Below are 26248 nucleotides of genomic sequence, written 5' to 3'. Positions count from 1 at the left end.
CCACATATAATAAAGAATTACACAACACACACAGAGCAGAAATTTTAAATGTTACAAAACTCTCATGATACTACTGAATTATAAATTCAAATGAAAGTAAAATTAGCAAGCACTGGTTACCACATTCATGGTAAAGCATGGTAAAGCACCATATACAGAAAATGGAACATGTACAGCATTTAAAGGCATAGCAATTGTGCTATTTATTAATTTGTTTCTTCTTTACCATCACCATCTATTTTATCTTATATAGTAAATACACAACAGTGACTAACTTCAAGAATATTTCCTGAAAATCAGGTTATGGGTGCCAATATAAATAATACATTATTTCTAGCGCTATAAACACCATGACATGACTGAAAAGCATTTTTTCCCCTAAAAGTGACACATGAATTTGTGTTTTTGTCTGAAATATTTCACATAAGTAGATAACACAAAATTATCTTCTGTTTGATAATACACAGAGAACTGAGAGCATTTATTACATGTATTTCTGTCTCATCACATTAACTTGAGTCTGCTACCAAGTTACTGCCAGATGAAGATCTTAAAATTTCAAGGTATGACTATTATGGAAGGATCATTGCTGGGACAATATGGCTAGAACAAAAGGACATTAAACCAGAATTTCAACCAACTCCAATTGCTTGCTTACTTTGGGAAATTGCACTTGTCACTTAACCTGCCAGTGCACCAAGTGCAGGAAAAGCACTGAAATTCTAATATACTATGATCTTATTAATCACTAATAAAGACTTGAGTAAAATATAAAATAAAAGTAAGAAATTATCTGAATTGGCTACTCACAAAAGCTTGGAGAGATATAATTATTCCCAGTTCTGGGAAAAATACTAGTAACTATTTTGAAAGTCTTTGTAATAAACGAGCTGAGAAATATATTTTTTTATTAACTATCAACTGCTTGAACTTGTATTCTTTTATCCCTTGTGAATCTAGATGGTATAAATAATTTACCCTGTTTTGCTGTCTCACATATCTGATACTTAACATCCTTTAACTAACAATTTTATCATACTTGCCCACACTGAAGAATTTACTTTATTATGCCAAACATCCTTGTTACTACTATGCCTTTTTTCCAACCAGTCTGACACTAACATTGAAGTCAACTATCAATGGAATTTGAATTATATCTACACTCATATCTGCTGTTATACAAAATTTCAAGGCATTAAATCTACTATACTTGTACAGTATATATACCTTTTCTTATCTGTTATTTCATTAAATGCTGTGCTTTACTCTTCAATAGCATAGATATACAGTGCTGTCCTGGAAGGGGGCACAAACTACAATTCAGAACAAAACACAGCCTTAGGTGTCCTACTGTACAAACGGGGAATCTGAAGAAAATTTGGTGTAGACAGGTTCAATATTGTGGATTTGCATACCAGGCAAACATCAGCAGAGGTACCCTGATGCTGCCTGGTGTAGGGGCACTGACTACATTTTAAAATTAAATAGACACTAAATTTAGCAATGTGAATTTGCATACCAGACATTCACACAAACACTCCTTTAGCTTTATATATCAGATTACATTAATTCACCCATTTTCCTTTGTGTTTCATCTAATTACATGAGACAGGGTACTGGAGCCAAACACCTTAACAAGAGGCACAATGCGGGAAGCAACTCTGCAAGGAGAACCAGTACACTCCAGGACATACATGCATATTATCACAATTGCTTATTCAGAGCCAATTTAGAATTACCAATCAACCTAACAAAGTACCTGGATGTGGGATGAAAATAGGAATACTTGTAGAAAACCAATTCTAGCCACTGTCACCATATTTCGATGGAATCAATCTATAATGACTCAAAAATAGATGTTTTAAAAGATACCTTGGTTATGTGCTTTGTATTATTACTGTTTTTTTTTTTATTATTCTGTCCTGTTTATTCAGTGAAAATAATTTTTAAGTTCTTCTTAAGCTTAACCTTTAAGCCTACAAAGCTGCTATGTCTCCAACTTTGAGGAACTTGAATATTTTTCACACTTGCATTACTTTAAATGCCCAGTTTTTCTGAAGTCTGCAGACCAGGGTACTATATTAATAATTTGTTTCAAACATTACTCAGATTGTCTTATCAGTTACAGCAATAACACTAATTTGGTCTTTACTGTAACAACTTATTTGATTATAACATTGCAGAAATAATATTTTAATGTCTAGATGGTTCTATTATCGTTTACCATCTTAAATACCAATGACAAACATGAAAGGCCTCAGCCTGAGGCTTCCCAGTATATGTCACCTGATTACAAACAAAAAGACAACTATGATACAACAGAGATGAATGAATAAGGAGAAACATCATGATTCATATTTGGAGAGGGATCTACCAAGAATATACCCAATTGCCTTACCCAATTAGTTTAAAAGAATACATATAAGAAAGGACAGATTAGAGGAAATAGGTAAAATTTAAGGTAATTGAGTGACAACCACCAATCTTAGAAATTTTCACAATAAAAGTTGAAAGAGATTAATAATGAGAAAGTGCTTTTAATGGAAAAATCATGGCAATTCAGTCAAATGAATTTATCAACAAAGAAAAAAAGATATGAAAATTGTATACTTTTTTTGTTTCAGCTCAGAAATTTCAGTTCTGTTACAAACAAACCACCTCCTACAAGGTGGCATGAGAATTTCAAAAAACCTAAAAACTCAGAGCAGATGCATTAACATAAGAGTAAAAAGTAAACATAATGTAACTTACACTAGCATCATATAGCTACGAAACTTGGTCAATTAAAATCCAAAGAGTAAGAAAACTAATTCATTTGAAACACATGTACAATAATTTTCTCCGCCATCACCAAGGTCTGTAAAATGAACAAAGCTATTCAAACTATGTATTAGATTAAACCCAAATGAACATTCGAATAATATATTGTCAAAATAAAACTGACATATTACAATGACACCATGAGGCCAGATTTAAAAAAAAAAAAATCACTGATGCCTGGAAAAAGTGAAAGGAAAAAAGAAGGAAAGAAATCAAGCTAGATAAATACTCACTGAAGGTACTGAAATTCAAATAAAGTAATTGAAAGGCATTGACCTTGAAAAAAGACTGATGAGGAACTGTTCACATGCTCACTAAGCATTACAATCTAAAATTAACAAAACGGCAATACGCAAATGACATGTTTTAGGTCAATAGATTATTCACGGTTACCGACCAAACAGAGCAAATAATCAGGAACCTTTCTCTAATTTTCTTAATTTTAAAGTACTGTACATTGAAAATGCAAAAAAATTATACCCAAAATATTTTTAAAAACATAACATTCATATCTAGGATGGCATACGATGTGGCCAAATTGTCAGCCTGTGTTTTTAATAAAGTACAACAACATTTAACTGGGAAATTTAAGAATCAGAAAGTTCCCTTAAACATCAAGAAAACTTAAGAATTGTTTAGACTGCTGTAAGAACCTGCTAAGTGCTTTTTAAATAAGACATTCTTTATCATTCTTCACATAATCATTGCACTTTTGCAAAATACCAAAAATTAGATAGTAAAAAAAGCCAACACATTCATGGAAGTTTTTAAATGAAAATAAAAAAATAAAAAAAAACAGAAGAAGGGCAGGTACTGGTACCAAATTAAGATCTCATGGCTTTGCAGCTGTCCCTTTAGGCCTTGTATAAGTAACAGAAATTATTTAAAAATTTACTTCTCTAATATTTAAAAAAAAAAAGAAAATATTTGAAGGTTTCTTATTGCACTCTTTAATAAGTTCTTTTGCTTTGTCACTTACCTTGCTGTATCTGTTGGTGCTGAGTATAGCTGGGAGTGTGAGCATACTGCATGAAACCTGCAGGACTTGTTGGGGCATACGGACTGGGAACAGGGCTGTTCTGCTGATGCATGAATCGATTACTAGAGCTCGTCTGTGGCGGTACAAAGCGACTATAAAAGTACAAAGAAATGCATTAATTTAAAAAATGTAAAAAAATACAACTATAAATTTCTAAACATTATTTTAAAGAAACAAAACAAGCTCCATTTACCTTGATGGACTATGAGAGATAGTGGTTTGCTGATAATTGGAAGAAGCAGGGCTGTTATGCATGGAATTCTGTGCCATTTTATACTGAGGCATCATTGGCTGCTGCATAATACCTTCAGGAAGTCATGAGAGAATTCAAATATTAAAAAAAGGCAGTGAGAAAAAGAACAAAAATTATGAATGTTATAAAGTTATTGTAAACAAATTACATCTCCAAAAACACACAAAAAAAGTTTTAAGAAACTACATTTCAAACATGACTGCTGTTGAAACACTATGAAGAATTTAGCTTTGGAATTCCTTTTGGCAGAATAATCATCATTATAAATAATGACTGAATTAAGATGCTTAAAAATACTGAAACCATGTTAAATATAGGATTATATTCACTATTCAATAGCAAATACTAAAGAGGTGACTCTTTGAACATGTAGCTATTTACAAATGAATTCTGAAGATAGTTGCATGAAGTTATAAATATAAAATATAAATTTCTATTACTGGGATTGGGGCAGAGTAGTTCAAACAGTTTAATCATACATTGAAACTGATCATCAAAAAGAGTATTTAACAGGAAGTCAAGCATATATTGTTTGCATGAAAAAGAATATATGATGACTTGTCACGTTCCAAGGTTATACAACTCCTGAGACACACCTAAAGCTGAAGACACATTATGCAACTTTCCAGATGTGGAGAAGGTCAGTCTTGCTGACTGCAGTTGCCGATCTTGTTGTTAGTCAATGTCAACTTAGACAACTGAAAACCGCCAGGTATATGAAATTTAGTGACTGCATGCCTGTTTTCCTGCACAGTCATTTTCACAGACAGCCAAAAGCAAGCCCGCCTATTTTCTTTTTATTCTGTCTAGATACATAAAGCAAATGATGTCTGACAGACAAGCTTCATTTCTGTTTGTATGCTGCACAACCATGAAATTCCCTATTCCTCATCACTGCATTACATGCATTGTACTTCTGGAGGAGTACTTAGTGGTTGTCAGCTCTCATGCACAAAGAGCCTGTCCTTACAACAAAAAAGACAAAATGAAACCTGTTTGGTTTGTGCCGAACGAGTCATGGACTGGTTACTCTGAGTTGCTGGGTATGACACATTACACAAATACTCTTGATGAATGTGTTCCTTCGACTGCCTCTGACTTGCTAAGATTATGTAAGTGAAGGCTACAACTGAAAATTTACTGGAAAAGTCATGTAATATGTGATGTTCGTTATATCTGTTATTGTCTAATATAAAAATGGTAAAAACTCATCCTGGTCACATGCACTTAATAGTTGACTCAATTTAAAACAGAAAAAGTTGAACATTTGGAGAATACATTTGCTTTGGTGTTTTTTTCATTCAGATGTTCAATTATTAACACAAGCTCCTAATTATGTTGATGACTGCAAGCCATTCTCTTTTTAATGAATGGCATTGTTCTCAAGTTTTAATAGTAAGTTATTAAATCTACTATTCACTGGAATGAATATAAGTTTGGTCAACTTTATTTTGATCCACAAAGTGTAGTAATTTTTACTCTGTAAGATGAATCAGAAAATTTCATAAAATTTCAAATGTGTTTCCCAGTAAATGACAAGTTAACTATTGATGTTATTTAAAAACATCAAAATACCTTAATAAAAAAATAAACTTTAAAATTTTTTTTTCTCTCTTTAAGTGTTTCAGCAGCAATGTTACACTCTCCTCCTTACCGCCCTGAACCCCGTATCGGTTCTGCATACTTTTCTCCCTGAAAACATTAGGGTTCCGAGACAGGACAGTCTGCAGCAGCGCTGGGATGTCACCCTCTGGGTCATCACTGCCAAGATTATCCTTCAACTCTCTGTTAAAAAAATAGGTACATAAGTAAAATTATTATATATACACATAATAATGCCTATAGAAAGTTAACATGCCCTTTTGAAATAGTTACTTTATTTGTCATACAGCCTGTAATCAAAAATCATGCTCAAACGAACTTTTACCATAACGGTTTACAAATATTTTTTTTCAACATTTTGATGTTGCAAGGCAAGTGACCAGCTCAGAAAATTAATTAAAAAAATTAAAAAAACAAGAATGACAGTGTCACCAATCCCTTGATTTAATATTTTGTACAGCCACCCTCTGTTGTAAATACAGCAACCATGTGGATATGTCTCTACTAAATATGCACACCTAGACTATGGAATGTTTGCCCATTCTCCCTTGCAGAATTGTTCTCAAGTTCAGTCAAATTATGTGGTGAACGGCAATGGACTGCTCTCTTCAAGTCCATCCACAGATCTTCTATTGGATTTAAGTCAAGACTCGGATTTGGCTACTCAAGGACATTCACCTTCCTATCCTTAAACCACTGTGTTGTGCTTTTGGCGGTGTGTTTAGGATCATTGTCATGTTTGAAGATGATTGTCCTATCCCTCTTCAGCTGTCTAGCAGAGGGATATAGGTTTTCTTCAAGAATTTGGGTGTACTTGGCAGCATCAATATTCCTTTCAATTCTGACCAGTCACACAGTCCCAACAGAAGAGAAACAAGGCCACAATACAATGCTGCTACTACCATGCTTCAGAGTGAATATGGTTCGTTTAGGATGGCTTTACTTTTTGCCAAACACAGTGCTTTGGAGTTCAATCCAAAAAGGTCCCTTTTTGTTTCATCTGACCATAGCACCTTTTTCCACATGGCAGAAGAATTTCCCAGGAGTGTTTTTGCACAGAGCAAACAAGATTGAATGTGGCACTTTTTCAGAAAATATTTTTTTTTGTTGCTATCCTACCATGCAGGTCAGCTTTGGGTAAGCTTGAGAGGCTGTTGCCACATGCACAACTCGAACAAGTCCAGCTTTGTGCAAAGCTTGAGAGATTTTTGTCACATGCTCAAATCGGACCAGTCACAGCCATGAAGCCTTGTAAGCCATTCAAATTTGCTTTTTGCCCTCTTGGTAGCCTCTCTAATCAATGTCCTTCTTGCTCAGTCATCCAGTTTGGACAGACGGCCTGATCTGGGCAACATTTTGGTGGTACAATACACCATCCACTTCTTAACGATGCTCTAACAGTACACAGAGGGATAGCTAAACAGTAGTGAAGTCTTCAAGAGACAGCTGGGTTTATTCTGAGGTAATCAACAACACTACAATTGATGTCATGCGGAGCAACTGGCCTAGTGTCTGATCTGGGAGGTGACTGGCTGCATCTAATTAAGTTTACAAAGGTACATTCTAAGAGTATTATCACTTCACCAAACCAGGTAATTGATTTTCAATAATTGTACAAAATGTTTCAGAATGTTATTTTTCTATTGATAAAGATGGTTTTAAGAGAGAGGGAGATAGATTTGGCTAAACATGTAAAATTATTTTCAGCTGTACTGAGTACAAAATTAAAGATTTTACTAAAGATAACATAAAAATAGCGACCAAACTATGCAAAAAATCTCCATGAGAAAAAAAAAAATTTTTGCTTTAACAATGTTATATGTTTAGTTCTGGACATATTAGCACACACCATAAACATGAAACCTAAAGCCTCATGAGAGTGACGTTTTCAACCGAAGACAGGACTCTTGTCTTTTGAATGAGGGGCTCAAAAGTCCTTCCCAGTAACATTTAGGTTTCCTGTTTAACACTAGAATCCCTGAAGCCTATGAAAAAAGTTGTACTGCTGGCCCAACTTAAATCCCTTCACATCTCTTCATCAGTGTCTTTATTTTGCAAATGTGTCAATCACCACAAGCAGCCTGATATCCCATCCCCCACTGACGCTGCTGAAGTTCTCCCAGCTCAAGTCTCTTTATTTGGCTGTGAAGTGCCTGCAATTGCATAGGGTAAATAATATATCATTATTTGGACTACATGCATTTCATGTGTGTTCCGTGTCTACAATCTGGGTAATGTTGGGTGACAGGAAATGCGAGGCAAGAAATGTTGAACACATAACTAAAACAAAAAATGTTTCCATGTTACAGTAATAATGACGTGAAGTGCATAATGTGTGAAGACTGTAGTCCAAATATCAAATAAACACTTTCACAAAAGGTATAACAAAACAAGTTAGCTTTTATTCAAGAACATAACCAAAGGAAAAGAAATCAATCAATTTACATGTTGCTGTCAATGTGACTAAAAACCCAAGCCCAAATATCAATCAACTGAAAATCAATGTGCCTGCTTGGCTGGTACAGAGATAAGAACTGCTGTCTCGTAATCAAGAGGTTGCAGGTTTGAGCCTGAGCTCTCTCTATTTCGAGCATACATTTGATTTGAGTCTGTAATACGCTGTATAAATTTTGGCTACTTATAAAAGTTAGCGATTTGTTTTTTTATTATTCAGTTTTATTCTGTGAGTGACCTTCACGTGGTACAACAAACTTGCCTCTCCCTCTCTGAGGTGATGGTGTTTATCTCCATTCTTTTCACAAGAGCAGCGATGACCACAGTTGGTGCTGTGGTTGATGCCTGCTCAGAACTATTTTTTGTACCAGCAATCAAAGCTAGATACGATGCCCTGTGACTGCTATCAGACTATCATGTGGCATGTGAGCTTTGACAACAAAGACACCCTGTTCAGAACATGTGAAAAATGACAGATTTGCTGTGATCTCAGACATCTGGCAACGTTTTGTTGAGAGCCCGGTTTTGAGTTATAATCCAGGGCAACATATTGCTGTTGATAAACAACTATTTCCAAACAAGTTCTGTTGTCCTTTCTTGCAATACATCTTAACCAAGCCTGGCATAAAGTTTTGGATTGAGGCAGCTTTAGAGACAAAGTACATGTGCAATGCCACTCCTTATTTAGAAAAACATTCCAGTCATCCCACGGGAGAAAGATTTTCCAAGACTGTGGTCATAAAGCTTATGGAGCCATTTATGGACAAAGGCAGAACCATAACAACAGACAACTTCTTCACATCGCTTTCGCTGACTAATAGACAGCTGCACCGGAACATAACTCTGTTTGGCACCATAAATAAAATAAGAAAGGGACTTCCACTTGTAGCTAAAGTCACTTTAATTTGCGAGCAATTATCCATGCTAGTGTTTAGATCTGGCAGTGCCATGCTGATGGTGTATGCGCCCAAATTGAAAAAGCCTGTCTGCATTCTCAGCACCATGCACCATAACCCGGAATACGGGCAAGATTTTGTTGGGTTAGGGGTGCGTGTGCTTGTGCGAGCGAGGCAGAGACAATTTTGATCTCATGCAAGTGGTTATTGGAATATAAAATAAACAATTTCACAAAGGTATAAAGAAACAAGTGTACTTTTATTCAAGAATATAACAGAACAAGAAAAAATTAAAGTGATAAGATACCAAAAAAACAAGATTCACCAGCATTTATGTGTCTGCTTATATGTCTTCAGCAATATCTATTACAGCAAAATCTTACACTAGTGTTATAGACTCAAATCAAAATGAGAAACACCCGGACTCGAACCCAAAACCTTTTGGTTATAATGCAGCAATTCTTACCTCTTCACCATCAAAGAAGACATGCCAACTTTCTGTCGTTTGACATTCGAGCTTGGGTTTTTAACTCATTAACAGCAACATGTAAATTGAATGATCTTTATTTCTTTGGCTATATTCTTGAATAAAAGTGCATGTGTTTATTTGAAATTTTGACTAAAGTCTTCACACATTACACACTTCATGTCATTATTATTAGAACATGGAAAAAGTTTCTGTTTTAAGTATGTGTTCAGCATTTCTTGCCTCGCATTTCCTGTCATCTAACATTTACCAAGATCATTGTAGATACATGGGGGATGGGATAGCAGGCTACTTGTGCTGATTGACACATTTGCAAAACAAAGATGCTGATGGAGAAGTGCGAAGGAATATGAGGTGGCCTGGCATTACAGATATTTTTTGTAGGCTTCAGGGATTCTAGTGTTAAGAAGTAAACCGATTACGATGGAAGCAACTTTTTAACAAAATTTTTACAAAAAAGCATGTGCATGTTTTAAGCATACATCAGAATAACAGATATGTGGATTATGGGAGACATCTTAGTTATTATTTACATTTATAGTTTTAAATTAATATCCCTTTTTCATCCGTTTTGTTAAGGAAATAACACATAAATATCACTTATATAATCATCATTATCTAGCCCTGGTATAAACAACTTCTTGAAGATATGAGTGGCATCGATTAGCATTTTAATAAAAATTTATTTGGACATTTTCTCTTTCTAAGTGTTCTTACTGGACAACCTTTGGTAATTGCACTTGTCGCTAACTGCTAGGTAGTCACCTTAAGTTTGATCAGAGCAGTCCTGACAACCAGGGATTAAGTTAATTTACAATCATAATAAGCAATGCAAAAACTAACAAAATTAGTTATCTCAGTTGTAAAGTTTACAACTGTAGGGAGATGACAACCACTCTTAACCCCAGTTACCACCTCCTTTTAAGGAGAGGGGACACAATCAGTAAGGACAGATCTCGGATTCTCCCTGAGAAAGACAATAGGCACATTTTCTTAAACAAGAACTGCTGATATTTCTTTTCTAAAGGCCAAATAATATAAGAGAAATGTTCTCTTCTGCAGTAGTGGGCAAAAGTTTTCTCAGTGACACAAATGTTGTGTTTTGCAAACTTTGCTGTTTCAGCATTTTCAGATGATTCTGTGATATACTGAAGAACAATTATAAACATTTCATAAGTTTCAAAAGCTTTTATTGGCAAATACATCAAATTAATGAAAAGAGTGATGACCCTTCATCATAACTGCAATTCGCTCTGGCATGCTGGATATCAGCTTCTGGGCCAAATCCTGACTGATGGTGATCCATTCTTGCCTTTTTAGTGCTTGGAGTTGATCACAATTTGTCGGCTTCTGCATGTCCACCTGCTTTTTAAGAACTGATCACAGGTTTTCAACGGGATTAAGACCTGGGAAGTTCCCTGGCCACTTCATCACTTTTGCCTTGTGACATAGTGCTTCATCATGCTGGAAAATGCACAGATCATCACCAAATTGCACCTGGATTGTTGGGGAGAAGTTGCTCTTGGAGGACATTCTGATACCATTCTTTATTTATGGCAGTGTTCTTGGGCAGAATTGTGAGTTTGCCCACTCCCTTGAATGAGAAGGAACTCCACACATGGATTGTCTCGGGATGCTACTCTGTTGGCACGACACAGGACGTGTGGTAGCGTTCACCTTTTCCTTCTCTGGACAATCGATTTTTCAGATGTCCCAAACAATCAGAAAAAGGATACATCTGAAAAAATAACTTTGCAACAGTCCTCTGCTGTCCAATCCTTGTACTTCCTGCAGGATTTCAGTAAGTCCTTGATGTTTATCCAGGAAAGAAGTGGCTTCTTTGCTGCCCCCTTCTTGACACAAGGCCATTGTCCAAAAGTCTTCACTTCACTGTGCGTGCAGATCAAGGTTATTATAGTTAAAGATAAAAAAAAAATCTAAATTGAAACTATTGATAAGAAAACATTTTCGGAAACTGAAATAAAATAATTAACAAAACGAAAAGGTAAAACTAAAACTAAATTAAAAAATTAAAGTAGCTGGAAAGACTAACAGAAATAAAATAATTTACCAAACATTTTTATTTACATGAGAGCTACCCTGGGATGCAAGGGTCCCAAAATTAATCAACATATATTAATAAGAATTTCATATTTGGCTTTTAAATATTCCTGCCATTAGTCTTTAACCCTTGCAACTTTTAACTCTAAAACAGAAAATAATCCTCCACGAGCTGCCCACATATAGTCATCCAGTGATTGGCAGCTGGTGACAGAGGGCGGGTGTTCACACTGCAGTTGCAGTGAAAGAGAAAGCTGAATATGGGCGTGTAAATCATGTAAAACAGAAAGCGTTTTCAGGAGCAGATGGGGGCAGCACGATAGATTCTGGTTCAAACGTTAGTGAAGCATACCAAGGTGATGATTTTGCTTTGAATGTGCTCGACAGTTTCAAAAATGCCATTCACTGGATCTCCAGGGGTCAAGAGAGATGTATTAGATACAGATAATCCCTTACAGAATTTCAGTTGCGTCATAAATAATGGCATGATAGCGTGAATTCTGACAGAGCCCAAGATACAGTATGTACACATCAACTAATAGAGCAGCACACACTAAGCTGAATTCCAGGCTGCACGAGTCTGATGTCCATTATGATGAGCTGCTGCACTTCTTTGCGTTTCTTGTATGCCAAGATGTAAACCAAATGCCTGAAGTCAGAATGGACCGGTAAACAAAACTTTTACCATATGGACAGAAAAATCACTGGTGAATAACATTTCAGTTTATTGCTCAGGTGTCTGCGATTTGTTGACAATACTTACAGCATGTGCCAATTCGCACAGGAGAAATCCTTTTTCAAAATAAAACACTCATCAAGAGACTGACAAGGTCAACATACAAGATCAGCATATCAGTTTAATGACAAAGCAATACAAACCAGGTAAAATTCCTGGGTTGGCAACATCTCTAGTAAACTACAGGTAGATGAGGTGAAGAGAGTCTGCCAACTGGAAAAAAATAGTTTTTTTATTCATTCTGTATTTATTATCTTTTTTTATTTTAGTTTAATAATCTGGTAGCAGAACTATGTTTCAAAATATTTGTCCCATTTTTCAATTTTTCTCTCTCTCTCAAAATAGATGGTTAAGATATCATACTCATTTTGTTCTTAATATCAGCCATATCATGCATATTGTATACCAGGGATTTTTCATGCCTTGCATCCAAAGCTGCTAGGATAGGCTACAGGTTCATTGCGACCCTGCTCTGGATAAGCAATTTTAGAAAATGTATATACTGATCCTAATCTCAGATGCGGTTTCTGTTGTTTTGTGGCTGTCCATACTTCTATTACTTGCTCTTAATCTGTTCATTAAAGGTTTACTGTTCTTATGTATGGGTTATTCAAGTCTCACTGTTCTGACCTTGACACTATATGCTTTTGTTTCCCTCAATACAGCTAGGTGGGGTCTGCACACTGATTTAGGCCTAAGAGCCCTGTTCTTCCTAAGCCCCCATGATTTTCATAACACATCTGTCAGAACAGTAGAATATATTTTCTGATTTTTGATAGCTGTTCAGGCCTGCAGGTGGCAAAATTCTATCTATATATTTTATGTGCCTGAGATGAAATCAGAGACCAATATGACTGGTAGAAAATAAAGCACAGTATGGGAGATTTTTGAATGCAATATTGAAGGCATTAATTATAAGCACATTGTCTTGAAGCACGATATGTTGTGTGCCGTAGATATTTTAGAGTAAAAAACCCTCATACCTTAAAATTCACCTAAATTTCATCACAAAATGGCCAATTCTGGCCAAGAAAAGGAAAAGATGAAAAGTGCCATCAGTCAGCGTACATTTGTTCAGCACGAATGACATAGAAAATATTTAAAAAAAACTATAAAATTGTATAAAAATGTTCACAGTCAGTATCTGGTTTTGATTAGGCTTGTTTTTATCAGACAACAACAAAACCGGAGAGTAAACCATGTAGTGTATATAGTAAGCTTAGACTAACATTAAACTCACATTATATCCAAACGCGTTAAGTGTACAGTCCTGTCTGATTGTGACACAAAATTAAACTCCATAGTAGCTCTTTAAATACACCATAATTACTAAAATTAAAACTGACACTAATCGATATAAAGATAAAGCAAACGTAGTTGGGAAATAAAAACTAAATCAAAACTAAAAATACACAACGAAGGAAAACAAACTAAACTGAATTTCCAAGTAAGGTTAGAAAAAAATACGGAAATAAAAACTAATATTAAAGGCAAAACTATAACCACCTTGGTGCAGATGTACTTGCACCCACCTGCTGCCAATACTGAGCAGCTCTGCACTGGTGGCAACACGATTCTGTAGCTGACTCCTTGGGAGGAGACGGTTCTGGCACTTTCAGACACTTTAAGCTGATAATTTTGTGCCAGGGCCAAAATAAATGAAAATGGGTTTTTGTGATAAAGTTAACTTTTTATGCTAATAAAGCTGTTTGCAATGAATTAAATATGTATCTGATTACTCTGCACCATACTATAAAAAAATGTTAATTGCCACCACAAAACCGAAGTCACAAATTTTGCAAAACACAACATTTGTATCACAGCCAAAATATTTGGCCATTACTGTACATTGTTCTTTTTACAAACTAGTAATATTTATGGACATTGTTTATATTCTTTGCAATTTTTTTCTATTAGCTTCTGAGAAGCTCAAGGACTGTAGTTAGCTGGTAATTTATAATGTTTATGTTTAGCTTCTGGTAGTGAAGCAGCACTAAAGGAATCCAAGAAACAAACTTATTTTTGCAAAAAAGTTGCAAGTGTTGAATCTTTTCACATTGTGTCATGTTTTTATTTTTTGCACCATATTATGCAGAGTAGTATCGATAAGAGTATCAATACGCATCAGTACCAATAAAACTCTAATGATAACCATCCCTAATAGTGACCCCAAATCTTCTTTAAAGCATTTCTGAAACTAACATTCCTATTTTTTTACACAATGCACTTTTCTTTTTGGTCTTAACCCTACTTTTAAAATAGAACACTACGGCATTCATTTGACACTTATTGTGTCTACAGACATAAAATGCACAAGTAAGAAAAAGTCAAAGTATATACTACAACCATGCTGAAATACTTTGTAAACTTAAGATTAAAACAAAACACCAAATGAGTAATACGAGATGGTAATTACATTGTCTTGTGAAAGTCAACCTGTTGTCATATGTTTATTTACTCTATGTGTATTTACGTCTAGGAAAAACAAAATCATCTTATATAATAAGCTGCCGTGGATGTCCATTTGTCTGTCCAGGATTTTAAATCATCTGTAGCTTGCAAACCGTTTGACCTATTGGCCTGAAATTTGGTACACATATACTACGTGACCTCTACTGTCCACTTTTGGGGTCACGATTTTTATTACTCTTTTTATTTTTATTTTATTGTAGAATCAACTCTCGATAGCAAGGTGGCGTACAGGCACTGTTCTCATCCCTACCCTTCGTCGTCACTTCCCCTACCACTTCATATCTTAAATCATTCTTGAGGCAGATTAAGTGCCACCTTAAGTGAAAAATTAAGAAAAACGTACTAAGCAATTGCAACACAAAAATTGACAATTAGTTTTAATGTGAAAAGATGCCAATGGAAGAAGAGAAGAAGCGGGAGTGGAGAAAACAAGAGCTGCTCATGAAGCAACAAGCACATCAACCTCTGAGCAACAAATGCTAAATGTACAGGAGAAAGAGTATAAAAACTATAAGTCAAGTGTATTCACTGCACGTTATCGTGTAGTCCGCCATTACTGGTTGGTGGCTGGGTAGGTGGTAAATAAATAAATAAATAAATAAATAAATAAATAAAACAGATTCGTTGCCATATATTTCAATTTAAGACAATTAACTAATTTACTACCAAGAAGGGTGTATAGAAATTGGCTTACTTTGATTTTTTATAGATATTTCAAAAATAATTTGACCAGTTGTAAAAAATAGTTATGGTATAACTAGGATATACAGTAGCATTAATATAAAAGAACTACCCCTTACTGTTCAATGACATTCAGGAGTATAGAATCATATACCCTTCTTTCTACAGTAATTCGTGCGGTGGAAGACTGGACGGTGTTAACAGTTGTAGATATTTTTTGTGATATTGTAAGTTGTTTTCATCTTCCACATCATCACCACCAACTGTTTTAAGCATAATCTATTGATATGCATTTAACCATTGACATTTTTGACGTAAATTTGTTACGTTTCTTGGTTGCTAGGATTTCCAGTGTACTCATTTTTTCTGTTGATAACCCTTCGTGATGAAATTCTTCATTAAGATTTGGACATGTCTTCTTTAATTGGGAACTTAAAGTGAGGAAAACATTAAAATTTTTAAGAGTGCAGGAAGTGTGTCTGACAAAAGCATTCAAACTCGCAAACTTAAAGACCAAAAAAAAAAGCCACAAGGAATCACCATTAGTGCAGCACCTTTGGTAATATTGCTTTTTTTTCAAATTTTGGTTGACATTTTCTGTTGTTGCTTTCTTTTATTATCTTGCTTACACTCCTGACATGCGCATGGCTACTGCAGTTCAAACATTACCATGTGTGCTGTTGCCACCTACATGCTGTGTGCATCAAACTAACCAGATGTGGCTATAACTCTATTCCAGCCACATGACTGGTTTAGTTTGGCGCTATTCTCATTATCAATGGCTTTTCGTTTTTTCTGTCAAAACATGGATGGAATGAGTACCACCATGCATTCTATTGAGGAAAAGTTATTTAGCAATAATTATCTTTTTATCACCCAGCAAAACTTTCAACCATTTTCATATGTAATTTTTCATTATAATATTTTCATGTTGGTGGGTGTTCATTAGTAATTCCACTAATTATAGTCAGACAAGACAGTACTTCCTACTTTCACTTGGTAGTACTGACACGGTATGTAATTTTTTCTGAATTTTTACATTAACTTAATACCATCTGAAGTGTCAGTTCTTGCGAAGTTTCAGACCTTTGGTTTGGGCTAGTCTTTTCTGATTCACAAATTGAGTATAATAGACTGGTGACCCATACTGCATAAAATAGAGTCTTGTATTCATTCCCTGATGATATTTTATCATAGATAGAACCAGAACTATTTTAAATACTTAGATTACCCATATCCTTGCGTAGCACATATGCCTCTTTCATTTAATGCAAAAATATTTATGCCACAGGTCAAATTTGTGGGGAAAAATAAAAAATTTCAAAACAAACCATGAGGTTGCTGATATACTGTAAATAGGTTTTAAAGTTAATGCAGACACTATACTGGTCTGCACCAAAATTTTTCTGGGCAAACAAAAAAAAAAAAAAAAAGTGTACATAATTTCTCTACCTCAAACTGTTTACGCAAGATATCAGATTTAGTAAAAAAAAAACAAAAAAAAAAACACTGTTTTGAAAAAAACGTCATGTTATACAGCATAACTATTTTTCATGTTCAGATTATTATTTGAAGTACATTTTAAGATGAAAATTGTCAGTCTTCCTTGCTCTTAGCATTAGTTGATGTGGAAACAGCCTGTGGAAGAAATCCCCCGAGGTAGACAGGAATAGTTCAATCAATTAGATTTCTGTTCAGTCACAGATCAGAACATGGATTCTACGCTGCAAGGCAGAACAATTTGCTTTTTTATATTTTCTCCCTCACCTTCCTGTTACTTAATCAAAAAGTATAACATCGTTTACCTAAGCATTTTATTTTATTACGCTAATGGGCCATCTGTTTTTTTTTACTTGTCAAATAGACCCTAAAGGAGGAAAGGTCATCTTTCCTGTGTCAAATTGACACATTCCTAAAGAAACTGGAAATTGTCCAAGGTCAGCTTACTACATGACAGACGCATGTATAAATAACCTTTTAATATAGCAAAACAGCTTTGTTCAGCTTTTAACCCTTCGTAGTCTGCAAGTAAGTTTTCATTCACAAGCCCAAAAACAAAAAAATCTGATGTGCTCAATTAGTATTTTTTTTTCCTTAACCTTATTACTTTAAAATAGCCAGTAATTCTTCATTTTGAAGATTACAAAAATGCATTTTCATTGGTCAGAAGAAAATTGCTGTGTAAATATTTTTTATAGAAATACAAAAGATAGGGATGATACATCCATTGTCCTGATCAGATAAGCAAACCGTAAAAAATTACACACCCTTGGTTTACTGAGATAACAAACATTACTAATTTTACTATTTTTGAGAGAGGTAGAATATAAAAAGAAGAGGAAAATCCTCCTACCAATCTCAAATATGCCTTTTACTCGCGAGACTCAGTAGTGCCTTAGCTGCCTAACAGTTAAGGCTGTTTAATTGTTAACCTGCTTTTGTGGTAGTGAAATATGTTGTGTGATTGCACGAACCGACTAAGCAATTTTCGCTAAATTTTTGGTGAATTAATATTGGTAACACAGCTAAAGTCACAAAAACCACTAGTAAAAAAAAACAAAAAAAAAAAAAAAACATTTATTTCAGTTACAAAGTTCGCAGTCAGTATAAAGATCAGGACATCGTTCAAATGGAGATGTTACAGTAGAAAGTGGAGTCAAATGTTAGCAGACATCTTTAGGCCATTTCACAGTGAAACACCTTCGAGAAGGTTACAAAAGGAAAAGAACTGGCAAGTGACTAGTTTTTGTAAGTAATAATTACATTTAAAACCATTATATATCTATTTTACATTTTTCCAAGTCTAAATAATTAATTTCATGTTTTTTCCTCTAAAATTGTGACTTTTCATTTTAAACTTTTCTCTCTCAAAATCTGGATGTGATAGGGTAATTCTATTTGGATTTAGCACCTTACATTTATTAAGAACAACTAAAACGTTTCGCAATACAGCAAGGATTTTTTTTGCATATTAGGGTTACTACTGACAAATCTGCAAGCAAACAGTAAGTTTTAAAATACTCATTTACATTAAGGTAATGTGAATCAATGCTTATGGCTATCTGAAACTGAATAAACAAACACAGTAATGAACTTGACCTTTCACTCTTTTCCTAGTGAGGGAAAACGTAGTCACAACAGTTCACAGCTTTTAGGGAATTAGACATTCCCAGGCCCGCCACAATCCTTGTAAGAGTGCACTAAGATCTGTCCTAGGATATCGTTCGTTGGGCCATGCCTAGTATAGTTCTCGAGGAAAACATTCAAATAACTATACACACAGACCACTACACTGTTCACAAATGAGCTGGTTTGTTGGTCAATTTCATAGTCACCTCTACTATATATATATATATATATATATATATATATATATATATATATATATATATATATATACATACATATACACATATACATAAACAAAAAGAAATACAAAATTTGTTTACGATTTTACTAATATTTTTTCCTTCCATTTTAAATCTGACCTACTTGGCAAATGGCAAAAAGCTACTTTAACTTATATGTCTCTGTATTTATGGATATACAGTATAACTTAGTCAAGCAAAAGCTATTCTTGAGATATGTCGATATGTATTTGCAAAACCCAAATCAAGATCATTCTTAATAAATACTTTGGGGAAAAAGGAACTGGGAAAAAAAACACACAAATGTTAGCTAACATCTCTCTATACATAATAACTTCTGACACAATTGGGTTCCTTTACCTCCAGCCACCAATTTATTTTTAATTTTATTACCACAATAAAACCTTTATTTGGAAACCAAAAAGTAACTTTTATTACCATGTCAAAATGGTGACATGAGAAAATTTTCTTAACTTAAAAAAGCAAACATTTTACTTTTTATGCATAATAAAATGACCAGAAAACAAATCAAGCTCAGAGATTGTAAAGTTAATTAAGATCTACAGAATAAAAATGTAGTTTTTAAGTTTACTCCTTCCTCCACCAGGGAAAAAAAATCAATCTTCACAAATGGGATGATATTATACAAATTGTGCTAACTGGCTAGTAATCTTCAAACACAATATTGAATCAAGTCACGTACATGTGGTCCGTGGAGACCTGGTTGAGACTGTGTGCAAGCTGTGAAACTAAGTTTTCATCTCGACAGGCCAAGAGACAGCTGACTTCTTCTGCAACCCTTCCATTGTACAACAGGCTCTTAGTGGTAGTGGCAGGAAGCGGTGATGGGAGAGGAAGCTGATTTAATACTGTAAGAAAGAAAACAAAATGAATGGTCACTTTATATTGTAAACACCTTTTTTGCACAAATCACCACCGAACCTTTGCAGATATTTAATGCTTTCAACATAAAGCCTATCCAAAATTTTCTTTGCACAATTAAAATACGAACAAACACTTCAACTCTACAACTCTTTTGTTCTGGTTACTGTGCAAAACAAGCTGTGGAAGCTTTATTAATTTCATAATAAACTACCCTATGACAAAAGTTTATATTCTCCATGAGTATAAGTTTACATACACCATCCTAAAAGAAAGGAATAATGAGAGGGGTATATATTTTAACATGGAACAACTGCACAAAAATGTTTAATACTGTATTTCCTTTACAAATAAAAGATCAAATTAAATTACTCATTTAAAACAGCTTCATTACATTTAAAGGATTTGAACTAGCCTGTGGTTTCAGAAATCAAATAATGAAAGTGCTAGCCAACAGCAGGGACAGATGAGAGTGCTCATTCATGAGACAAATGACTCCCAAGGGTATGCTTAGAATGACCTGTAGATGCCTCTTTTACAAAGAGTTCAGCTCTTGCCTACACAAAGTATTCCCCCACATTATCGGAGAAACCTGAATAAACTCTGTTCAAAAGTTCAGTCATGTAGGCAGCTACATGGTGAAGTTTTTTTTTTTTTTATATTAAAAAAAAAAAGTACTGACCACTGTCATGACAGCCAACATAGGACAACACTGTTAAGGAATGTTGTCTAGTTGAATAAAGAGGCTTTCTGTGTAAAGCTAACTTCAGCATTCCCAAATCTGTCACAGAGGTAATGGCAAGTGAAACAAGGAGCAGCCACAGCAGTTGCTGAAACAACTACTCAGATAAGCCAGTTATCCCCAAAATCATTTTCCTCCACATTCCATAGTTCTGGGCATCATTCTGTAAGAGACCCATTCTTTTCTTTTAATAGACTTTGACACTACCTCCAGAAATATCTTCTCTACACTCATCCCCTTTACATCCTTCTTGATTAACCTCTTCAAGTCATCCTGTGACTTTCCCTCCACATGCCCAAACTATCTTTGTCTGCTTCTCCTCAGCACAACACCTGTTGGCCCCACACCAAGTATTGCTCTTATCTCTGCATTCATCTTCCTTTCACTCAGTGAAACTCCACACATATACTCCATCATCCACTCCTGTTCTTTTACCTCCAACCATTAAATTGGGCTTTACGACATTTATGTCATCTCAAGTCGATTTGCTTCCGAACAAATTTTACTCCTAATTTGCATTTGCTCATTTAGTTGGCACTTTTAGTCAAAGAAACCTGAAAATAAATATGAGCCTGGGGAGTGGTTTGAAGCAAGAGTAACTAGACAAAATTACAAAACTGACCATCTCAAGTGGAGAACTTTAAACTAAACAGAACATCCCAATACGTGTTACTTTTTTTTTTTAGCTAAAAAGAATCTAGCATGCAAATCATTACCAAATATATTCAACAGTCTGTCAAGTGCTTCTTATAAACAGTGAGGGTGTCAGTGATTTAGATGGATGTGTGCAGCTCATTCCACCAGATGTCTGGATTTAGATTTGATGCCACATTTAGGTGGCTTCACTAGACACTATTCATTAGCATACCTAAGTGGACAAAAAGAAGCATAGAACCACCTGGTCCCTCCACAAACATATGTGCTGATCCATTGACTACAGTTTAGTGACCTTTAAGGAGCAGTGGCATGCGCCCATCTTGAATGCTTGAAAACAAGACATGCTGCTGCATTTCGAATCCACTGTACAGTGGCTTGGCAGCATATGCAGGTACTCCTGCAAGTAAGGAATATCTTCTAGTCAATTCCACTTCAGTTTTTGCCATCAAAATGGCATAACAGGCAAACAAGAGCTCAGAAGGTAATCCTTCACACACTTCACTCGTCACCTTAATCCCTGGAACCAGAATGGATCCTTGGTGCAGCTGCATATTCAATTCAAAACGTTGTCTATTCCTTGTTGTCCCAACCAAGGTTTGTACTTCTTCATACTTTTACATCACCACAGACTAGTAATGCTCCTTTTAATTGGTTGACAAATTAAATCACTACAAATGACTCAAACACTCAGAACATCTCAAAAACCCATTTCTTCCAGAATCTGTGCAGCTCATTTTTACTTTAATGATGTTTGTGTTGCTACTTTGTGCAAAGTTATTATGGCACTTAAGGAAGTCACTTTTCATTTTGTTGTCAGAACACTTCCTGTTAACAGAATGCCAGGTAGAGTTTAGGAAAGAGAAGAGCAAAACACTGGCTCCTAAAGAAAGTGGAGTAAAAAACTAAAATTAAAAGATAAGCTGCTTGAACATGTTAAGATCTTTTTATTTTGCCCTTTAATTAAAATAGACACTGCTTACCTGAGGGTAAAGAGTGAATAAGTTTGTGTTTAGTACATCAGGTGACATTTAGCATTAGAATAAAAAGCAGATAAGAATTTGTCCTTACTGCTTGCTAGCTTATGCTTAAATGAGTCTACTGTGAGTCTATTTACTTGTAAACTTGTTAACCATGTTAATCTTGAATCTTTCTTGATAACATTTTTTTAAAACATTATTTTATTAGAATTGCAGCTTGTAATTATGATAATCATTTTATTTTATTCTATGCTATATGTATTACGGATAAATGTTTTGTGTACATGTTTTATTGGTTTCAAAAAGTACATGTTTTAAAAGGAGTTTATTTAATTTTACTATTTTTTTTATGTTCACTAAAAAGTAAAGATTTTTTTGTTAATAAAAATAACATCTGTGGTCTGCAGTTTCATTATAAAAATATCAAAAGTAACACTATATATATTTGTTATTTTACTTCAAGAAAGTAACAGAGTGTACAATCAAGTAGATATAATTTTCAGAACTTATATAACAAATAACTTTAGAAAAGAAAACCCAGAAAATTAAAAAAAAAATTAAGAAAGCATACAAAAACAAAACCTAACAGAACAAGGGTAACACTTTAAAACAGAACATAAGGCTTTTGCACAACTGGCTAAGGAGAGGCTTAGTGTAAAGTAATTTTATACTACAAAGAAAGAAAACAATTGAATTAGCCAATTTTATTAGTATGAAATTAGTGCTCAGTATAAAAAAATGACTGAAGCATCTCTACTGCATACAGTAAACTATTCATCCACATCTGACTTTCTCAGTGCCCATCTGACCATTTCTCAAAGGCCCACTGCTTTACCTATCTTAATCTTGTCAGTGTTTTTGTAACTCCTCTTTTAAAAACACACAGTTTGGTCCTTTATCTAATAATGAACTTCAAGAGCCCATTGATTTTCATTCAGTAACATCTCCATTTAACTTTGTACATGTAACACTACTACTACTACTACTAACCCCAGTACTAATACAACTTTTTGTTATCTTTAATCATGACTATCAGTCATGATGTTGCCTTCAGTACTTTTCAAGTACTCCCATCTTTTCTTTTGCCATGTACTTCGTGATTCTGAACATGTCACCTTTTTTCTTCAATCTTCAATTTCCATGCAAGCTCGATACACTTAGTTTCTTGAATGTCCCATCTGCTTTCTAGCATTTGGCCCTGTCACATTCTGCCTTGGCTTTCTGCCCCTCTTACAACCTTGAGTTAGAATAAATTCACTGTCAGTCTTGTGGGTTGTCAAAGATCACTAAAGGAATTTGGTATAAGGAATTGTCTCTAGCTTTAAAAAACATTATTTTCTAATACCCAACAATGTTGAAATAGTTATTCTATTAAAGTGTAATGTGTTTTAGTTAAAATGTAAGTGATACTAACTTCAGCATTATTTCACAAAGAGTACTTGAATATTGCAATGCTAAGTGAAAGTCACTTTTAGACTTTAGTAGAGAAGTCAGTAGTGCATTTACATGGATGATGTGAATGTAATGAAATAATAAATGCAATTTTTTTTTCAAAAATTATATTAAAAATGTACTTTACTGTAATATATGTTTACACAAGCAACTAAAATAACACAAATGTTTAAACAGTTCTACATTTAAAGGTACATTCTGCTCTATCATAGGTCTACATGCCACATGTTTAATTTATAAGTGCATTAATGCCTTTTCACTAGGCTTGTTCAATGATGACTTAATAGTATGTAGACGATTTCACATTGCCATCCTATCATGTTGCCCCCAACCCACCCCCAATATATTACATGATTTATTTTCCTTTTTAAATATAACAAAACATTGCTTTCTTAAAATGATGTAGCATATATGTTGCTGCCTTATTATGACCCTGCTTGCTGTAATGTACTCTGGAATCCACTCTCCCAAAGATGTCATTAGGTAGTGTACTCAGAAAAACTAAAAAGCACTGTCAACATTACAAAGTCTGTTGTTGAGAAAGTTTGCATAGGCTTGTGCAAAACGTTATCAGTGGAGAGGAAATTCCACTCATTGTAGTGGAAAACACATAAAAATTGTTTTGCAATCATGACAATAACAACCTGAGCATGCATGCTACCAACACCATACTCACAGACTATTCACTTCACAGGGTGATGTTACAAGCCCTGGTCATTCTCTCCTAAAACTAAAAATGACAGATATGCATGTTACCCTTTCTAACAGCACTTAAAACATGCTCACAGCCTCTTCATATAATCATTATAACTTGAATCAGTCTCTGCATATTATACACTTCATGTTATAGTACTAATGACAAAATGTTCACATGAAAAGTTTCTGTTGTAGCTGTGTTCAACATTTGCTTCGCATTTCCTGTCATCCTACATTTACCCAGATCATTGTAGACACGGAGCACACATGAAATGCATGTGTTCCAAATAACAAGATATTATTTACCCTATAAAACTTTTTTCGTAGGCTTCAAAGATTCTAGTTTAATAAAAAAAAAAATATTAAATCATCTTATAAACATGCATTTTAAATGTTCACCCATTAACTGTTATTTTAATGATCCAGTTAAAAAAGAAAAAGAAAACACAGCCACACAACACAATTTGCTGTTTATCTGTGAATCTTTCTCAACTTTTGACTGTCTTCTACTTGGCTATTTCTGGGGTAAAAAGCAAAAACGTTTAAAATAAAAATATGTGGCTGGCAAAGTTGCAGTTATGTGTTGCACTTTCCACAATACATAAAATTATTCATGAAAGAATGTTACAAATCATAAGCATTGAGTATTAACAGTGTCTTTTATAAACTTAAGTTAATTATGGTAAACACAGCCTTCAAGAAATAAACCAGAACACATGAAATAAAAGCAGAGGGCAACCTGGACATCACTGACTGTCTAAAAACAAAGCTCACCAATGTAAATTTGAATGGAGCTCATCAAAATTAACAAAACTTGTAAGTTAAAAAGATATTATTTTGGGAAAACACGTTCTAAAAATAAGGTGTAGAAACAAACTGAATAAAACACACTTTCATCTAGAAAAATGTATATAATAAAAATAGAATAAAAAATGTAACAGAGGTGATCTACAAATGTAAGGCACACCATCAAATAAAAACAACAAACTGCTTAAATAAAGATTAACTAAAAGCCACACTCAAATTATTAAAATGCATAGATACAATTCAGAAGTCAAAGAGCGCATTTTTCAAGCATTTGTTTTGTAAAAGACGCTTGATAGGTAAAAGAAAGAAAGCAGACAGCTTGTCCAAATGTGCTTTAAGTCATTAAACTGTGTTCTGCAGACTGGCTACAAAAACAAAACTAACAATCAACCTCCTCACACAATACTTCATTCTTTAAAAGTAAACATAACCAAATGCAAACAGTGGGCATCTAATGATACAGGATGTTCATATTATTTGTTTCATAAAACTGGAAAAATGGCATCCACTGAAAGTCAATTGATCACAAATACTGAGTGAAAAACTGGTCAAACTGATTGGTGCATCATTATTATATCACACAAGAAAACTAATTTAAATTACAGGTACTTACAGTCTGTGAGGCTTGCGATCCCAGCAAGAGTGGTGATGGGAACATGAGGCATATCCCCATTCATCCTGAAGTTGTTGGGTGATCGTGTCTATGCACAGATAGCTCAGTCTCAGCGTCAACTAACCTTATTTCACATCTCCCAAACGCTGAAAAAGAAAAAAAAAAAAGAAAAATGTGTTGACTGCCATGAAAATTAGGTTAAGTAGACAATACAAATATAAAACTGCAAGAATACAGAGAGATAGGGAGGGACACATTGAAATACTGAAATAATATTTCTTGAAAATACTGCCAGAAAAACATTAAACATATTATCAAGGATTAATTACAGACTGTAACAAACAACTGAAGAGAACTCATGACAGTAAGACACTTGTCATAAGTATATTCAGAGGTATAACAGATATTTACACTTTTCACAGAAAACTCTACTATACAGCAAGTTTATTTTTTTAATGCAAGTAAGTAAATTTACGTAAATGTAAGTACATTTTAATTATATCTATACTAATAAAAGGCAAAGCCCTCACTCACTCACTCACTGACTCACTCA

At 34.4% G+C, this 26248-nt stretch overlaps 1 protein-coding gene across 7 annotated transcripts in view; it reads right to left on the bottom strand.

The window, feature by feature from the left end:
* The window catches only part of nipblb (NIPBL cohesin loading factor b), a 137745-nt gene extending 111903 nt beyond the window's left edge, over positions 1-25842 (bottom strand). For 5 of the 7 annotated variants that reach the window (XM_039750538.1, XM_039750540.1, XM_039750542.1 and 2 more), the window contains exons 1-5: positions 25696-25842; positions 19573-19738; positions 5767-5897; positions 4053-4164; positions 3800-3951 (exon numbers count right to left, since the gene is read on the bottom strand). In XM_039750538.1, coding sequence (XP_039606472.1) covers positions 3800-3951; positions 4053-4164; positions 5767-5897; positions 19573-19738; positions 25696-25759 — 625 coding nt within the window. In that variant the 5' untranslated portion in view covers positions 25760-25842. The remainder of the gene's footprint in view (positions 1-3799; positions 3952-4052; positions 4165-5766; positions 5898-19572; positions 19739-25695) is intronic. The other 2 variants (XM_039750539.1, XM_039750543.1) reach the window with 1 other exon arrangement.
* Between the last annotated feature and the right edge of the window lie 406 nt (positions 25843-26248).

This window comes from Polypterus senegalus, chromosome 4, assembly GCF_016835505.1.
Source record: "Polypterus senegalus isolate Bchr_013 chromosome 4, ASM1683550v1, whole genome shotgun sequence".
NCBI lineage: Eukaryota > Metazoa > Chordata > Cladistia > Polypteriformes > Polypteridae > Polypterus > Polypterus senegalus.
This window is presented reverse-complemented; position numbering and strand designations above follow the sequence as displayed.